At 32.3% G+C, this 6,619-nt stretch overlaps 1 protein-coding gene across 1 annotated transcript; it reads left to right on the top strand.

The window, feature by feature from the left end:
- On the top strand, nt 863-4,023 carry LOC109352055. Its single transcript, XM_019593846.1, has 3 exons — nt 863-999; nt 1,704-1,912; nt 3,559-4,023. Exons 2-3 carry the CDS (start codon nt 1,730-1,732, stop codon nt 3,805-3,807), a joined length of 432 nt encoding a protein of 143 aa, XP_019449391.1. The 5' UTR covers nt 863-999; nt 1,704-1,729; the 3' UTR covers nt 3,808-4,023.

Raw genomic sequence — 6,619 nt, 5'->3', positions numbered from 1 at the left:
AACTATTTTAGCTTGGCTCATGTAATGCTGATATCAAACTCATTTCTGTAGCGAAATAAACAAAATCAAACTTAGAGTTAATTCGATTATTTAAAAGAGTCAAGTGCAAATTATATAGCTCAACAACAAAATTCCATTTTCAAATTTCCTTCATAATGATAACAAGTATTTATAACTTAATTTAATGAATTCTCAACTTCTTAATGATTTTAACTAAGCATTCCATTTATATAAATCCAAAAAACTTAAGCATTCCATTTATATACGCCAAAATTAACATAATATAGGTCTTTAAAATAATATGAAAATTGAATCTATTTGATTATTAGTATGATGACCAGCACTTTATATATGTCATCCACATTTTTATTTTTTAAGTATTCAAATTTTATATATTCCATTTTGAAGAATTATAATGTCTTTTTTATTTGGTGTAATTTATATTTTAATTTTTTGTATTGCTGCAATTTATATTATAATGTCAAATTTAAGTTGAGAACTAATTAACATGTTGGTTATGGTTATATAAGATTATATGATTTTTTATATAAATTAAAAAAAATATTAAATGCAAAAGTGTAAATTACTAATTAGTATATTATAAATATCTATTAATGTTCAACAATTATTAGTATCACTTTTCTTAAAGAGCTAATAACAATTAAAAATAAATAATAAGTTGACAATATATAAAAAAAATATATTATTAGTATATACATATTTTTCTCTCGTCAAAAAAACATATTTAAGTGATCTAAATATTTACCTCTAATTTTTCCCTCAGAAAACCAACGCTGGGCTGGACTGATTTACACGTGCACCATTAGGAAGGAAAAAAAAACATTATTATTTAAATTACAAATCACATCATTATACGAACTCGGCTCTTAAGCTCTGCCACCTATCCCTAGCTTTCATTCGCCGTCCGCCGCCGCTGTTCTGTTTTCATACTCGCCGTCGATCTGTCTTCGCCGCCGCTGTTTCTGATTTCTTTACTTGGTAAGATCTTTTCACATTTCCTTCAAATGTGTGAACCCTATTTCCATTTTTCTTCATGCCTATGCTTTATGTAGCTTAAAAATGTTCACTTTGCGAAACAGACACATGCCCACGTGGCAAAATCAAGGTAGTGTTCTATTGTTTCTCTAGGAAGTGATTTGAATGATTGATTTGTATCCAAATATTGACAATGTAAAAGTGTAGTCTTTGTGTTTGACGAAATTCCTGAGAAGAGTACTGTGTTTTGACAATGCACTTTTATCATATTTATAATTATTTTTGTGCTGTTTTTTTATTGATACTTGTACCCATTGTTAGGTATTCCAAGTGAGTTAGTATAGTGGAGAATTTCATATTGTGTAGAAATGGACGACTTAAAGAGCATATAAGTCAGTGAACCCATAAACCTCACCTTAAGATTTTGGGTCAAAAGGAAGCTCCATGATTGGTCATAAAAAATACTTAATCATTAAACTTTTAACTTAAATATATATTTTTCAACCAATCACGGCAAATGACACATTTTTTGGGACAACAAATGTCCTTCCTGTGTCAAGATTTGGTGTCAAACTTATTTATATGCTTCTTTCACTTAGCCCATAGAAAAATAATTTAATCCATGAATGAAGATACCCATTCAACTTTCTTTTATGTTTGATTATTACATTTTTGGAAATGATATGTGTGACATTCATCTGGTGCAGATAGGTAGGAAGTGAAGGAATATAAAATGCCTCCATACGATTGTATGCTTCTTTTTAAGCCAAATGTAAGGAAGGAAGCCCTCATTGATTTGGTTGCCAGGGTGGGGAAACATGTGCTTAGAAGAAATGGGGTTGTTACTTCTGTTAAGAGTTTGGGAGATGTTCAATTGGGCTATGGTATCAAAAAGCTAGATGGCAGATTTTATCAGGTCAGATTCTTCTTTATCAACCAATCATGATAGCGTGTGCAATTTCTTTTTCATTTTATATTATGTTTTTGAGTAAGCAATGCTTGTTTGTGTGCTACACTAGAGAAGTTGGGAATTCAACTGATGTTTAACTGGCTTCTTATATTATTATTATTATGTGGAATTTACATTGATGTTGCACGGAATTGAACATTGGGCAATAAAAAGCCGAAAATGAATAAACTCAAAGTAGTTCCATTAGTTCTTGAAGCTTTTGTCACTAAATGCTCTTGATGCTGCCAGCTGTCCATCAATCCATTGAACATCCCTCAATTGATGACTAAAGTTATATCCTTAGCACCGAAACAAAGTCTGTCTTGTTCTAACTGAAGTTTTTTAGAGTAATCAACTCAACTAGATCAGAAGAGCATTAAGGATCTTAAGGTCACTAGCTACAGACCCCATAACTGTGCAACATTCTAATAAGATCAAGGCAATGTTGCTACATTTTAAGATACGGAGTAAACCACTTTAAGAAACAACTGACATCACCTTGGTCTTCCAAAGAGTTTTGACATCAATTTAGTCTCTCATTCATGATAAGTGCCCTAAAATAAAATCAATCTCTTTTAGAAAGCAAGACTTGACTAAATCAGTACATTTATCTAAGTTTCCATATCATAGAGATTCGACAAAGTTTCATGTTGATTGCCTAACACAATCTTCAGTTTTTATCTGGTCTAGGACCAGATACGTATAGCATCAAACACAGGTAGACAAGTTTAGTAAATTTATCTAACTATTAATTAATAATAGAGGAGCTATGCTGATGGCATTTATTCAAAAAAATGTACGCCATTAAACTGATTGCATTTACGATGATTGAGGGATTAACTAAATGTCAATTTTTAGTCCTCAATATTGGCTACTACTAACTTGTGACAATTGATCAATATTGCTGTAACTGCAGTTTAATCAGTTACACCATATGTTCTCTTGATAGCATCTGCACATTCTTTCCAGAAGTCAGGCTACATGAGGAAAACGAGATGATAAGCTCTTCTTTTGTCCAATATTTGTTACACACTAGATAATGATGACATCGATGTGGTGGTGGCAGTGGCAATGATATTCAGTATGATGGTTTGAGTGGAAAAATTGAATCCTATTTTGCTCATTTCTAACCCAGCTCCCCCATAGGATAGAAAATAGAGGGCTCACCAAACTTGGATTGCAACATCATAGAAAGACTACCATATTCTGCCTCTCTTATCCTGTCCACCAAACTAGAGCCCTAATGGAACTAAGTATATTGATGAATATGTTGCATGGATGTGTTAAAACCCTAGACAAGATAGGAATCATAGGATTAGAAATGAATGTATTAGAGAATAGAGAGAAATTCCCAGTACCACTTATTTTAGGAAAGATGGTCGAATTTTTCCTCAGGTGATTTGAGCATGTGTGGAGAAACCTGTAAAAGCTTTAAGTGGATTAGATCATAGGGAGGATAGCCTGATAGTTAGAAATTGAGGGAGACTGAAAAACTATAGGCAAAAACCATGAAACTGTAATGTAATGTAGTGCCATATTATTCTTGAAGTTTGAGTGAAAGTTATGCAATTGTAATGTAATGTAGTGCCATTTTCCTTTATTCATGGATGTAGGGCCACCTGATGCAACTGAGTATGATGGCTACACCTGACATCAACAAGGAGCTGCATTACCTAAACAAGGAAGACCGGCTACTCCGTTGGCTTTTGGTTAAACAACGTGATGTGAACTTTGGACTTGATTTCTTTGGGGATGACGGTAGACTTGAACTAAGCAGATTGTCTCAAATCAGAAAACCTGAGGATGAGGATGATGATGAAGATGAGGACAATGATGAATATGAAGTGGAGGAAGAAGAATAAAATTGAACTAAAATGTAGTTGAGCATTTTATTTGTGTTCATTTTGAGTGGATGAAACTTTGGCATTGTTCTGTATGTGCCATACATTTGCTAATTTAATAGTTTCAGGTAACAATCAAACATGATCAGTGGGCATGAAGATGTTATTTAGTAAACACAATGCTGTATCTTCTTACCACTTGACAAAATAATATCTTTGTAGCTTGGTACAATCTTTGATTTACTCTTACCCAGGAACCTTTGAGCTCATTCATATACTTGTAGTTTATGTTAATATCTCAAGGGGAAAACCATTTTTTGGGTATAATCAAGGGTATCTCCCTACCCTACCCTATGGCTAAAGAATTATTCATTTTCAGGGTGTGTGATTGTCTCTCATAATAAGTGTCGCTCATATGAAACCGTTAAGATCAATTTGAATTTCTATTGAGATCTTGGATGGATGACATTGCATGCCAAAGATAAACAATCTTAATCCCATGTTTTTATGTTTAGTAACTCAGGATTTCTTTTATTCTTTTTACCACCCTTTTATATATGTTGGTGTGAGTGGCGGTTATCTACTAGCCAACATGAAAAGTTTTAATCCATCTTATAAACTAAGTTTATTTTTGTATGAAAGAGGAGGATTGATTTCTGATTCTGCACTGAAGAGCTATTTAAACTTTTCTTACTCATTTGTTAAGGACTGGAATAGAATGGTTGATTGTGCAATTTTTTCACAAAAAAAATGGAGAATGGCTATGAACATATTATCTTTGACTGATGTTTCCCACATAGCAAATGCAGCATTAGTGTAATATCTATACAGTATCTATATGCAAGTATGTAACATTAAATCTTATAAAGAACAAAACAATCATCCCAATCAGATTCTCAAGGTTAGTAAGTAGGGATGTCGATGGGTTCAGGTAGCATACAACCTGGACCCGCCCTGTTCTTTTGTTTTAGGACTCAGACTTGCCACAGACCCATGCAGATATATGTCGAGTCTGCTACCAACGAGTCCACGAGTATCCAACAGATCTACGAGTACTCATAAATTCAGATGATATTTAAAAAAATTGCAAATAATTTATACATGTGTTCACATGTTTCCTACTATAATCTAGCACGTGGCAATCAAAAAAGAAGAAAAATGATAATAAAATTATAAAACACAAGTCACAACTTTAAATTGTACTTAAATACAAATCTATTTACTAAGAGTATAATTTAAAATAAGACAATAATGTATATTACATGTCAAAGATTCCTTCATTAACAACACTTGACTCAATTGGTTCTCACAAAATATAAGCATTGAATTTAAATATATAACAATTAATATTGTCACAAACTTTATACATAAGAACTTCAACAAATTTACTAACATCATTATCATCAACATCATCTAGTATCTATAATAAAATCGAAGTCCACTTTTGATTTAGAAGATCCTGAATATAAAAGAATAAGTGTGTTAAAATATAGTTTTATAATTTATGAGTAATTAAATATGCATAATTAAATGTAAAAAATAAATTACTTCTAAAATTAGTCCATAGCAATGTATGTGGGCATAGGCATGTGAGCGTAATCTATTACTATGATGAGTAAGAAATCGACCACTAGTACTGAATGTAGGCTCCGAAGCAATAATGGAGATAAGAATTGCTAACAAGTCCTTAGCAATCATTTACAAGGTAGAATATTTTGCCTCATTTGTCTTCCACTAATTTAAGATGTCAAAATTCACATTCTGTTCTAGGCAATAGTGATTCCTCTAAGTAGTGATCTAACTCTGACTTCTAATTTTCAATAACATACTTATCAAAATATGCATCATCATCTATTCTAGAGTTCATGTTTACATTTGATGTTGAAGATGAAGGATTAATCTCATTATCCTTGAGATTTGTACCATACTCTGTTACTAAGTCTTGGAAAACAGACTTCACATTTTCCATTTGGTAATATAATTTAGATTCATAAAATTTTGGAAAATAAAAAGTCAACAAAGTCATCATATACGTAGGATCTAAAATGGTGCCTAAAACCATCACACCATTCACAACACCCCAATACTTATCAAATTATTCCATCATGGTTTTGGCCATTTCATGAATAATGATATTTGGAAAGCTAGCCCACTCTATTAGTGCCATTTTAATTTTACACAACTTTGGAAAATAAATATTTGCAGTCAGATATTTTGTGCCAGAAAACAACTTAGTTACCTTATAAAACAACTCTAACATTTGACAAATTTCACTCACCATCTCTCAATTACTTTCACTTGACACATCTTTATATTGTTCCTCACTCTGAACACTCAATTTTTGTTAGGTTTCAGTGGTTACAATACACCTAGAAGGAGGGGAGGGGGTTGAATAGGTGTAGCGGTTAGAATATCCGCTTTTCGAAACTCAACACTTAATGCTGAATCACCCCAATTTAATCGATTAAAAGAATGAAGATAATCGATTAACGCACTTGACTTAATCGATTAAAACAGAAACAGTAAGCCTAGGCAGATTCGATTACTTGCACGATAATTAACCGATAATGAAATGAACACACAAAGCTTACAATATTATCAGAGTATTAACAGTATAGCACAGATACAGAATATAGCAATTAATTCTACTATACAAGTTAACCGATTAAATGCAATAAAGAGAGAGAGAAAGAAAAATCCTGCAACACGATTTTTATCCTGGTTCGTTTGCGTGTCCACTTGCAAACTACATCCAGGCCTCTGGCTGATCTGAGAGATTTTCTTCACTATAATTGAATCAATGTTTTTACAAGCACGTCTTCCAATTACAACA

Source organism: Lupinus angustifolius, chromosome LG07, assembly GCF_001865875.1.
Source record: "Lupinus angustifolius cultivar Tanjil chromosome LG07, LupAngTanjil_v1.0, whole genome shotgun sequence".
NCBI lineage: Eukaryota > Viridiplantae > Streptophyta > Magnoliopsida > Fabales > Fabaceae > Lupinus > Lupinus angustifolius.
This window is presented reverse-complemented; position numbering and strand designations above follow the sequence as displayed.

Bases quoted from the DNA above. Each gene is read 5' to 3' on its own strand.
- LOC109352055 (XM_019593846.1), top strand. From the start codon at position 1,730: ATGCCTCCATACGATTGTATGCTTCTTTTTAAGCCAAATGTAAGGAAG. The intron at 1,913-3,558 runs GTCAGATTCTTC...TCATGGATGTAG, and splicing joins TAGATGGCAGATTTTATCAG to GGCCACCTGATGCAACTGAG.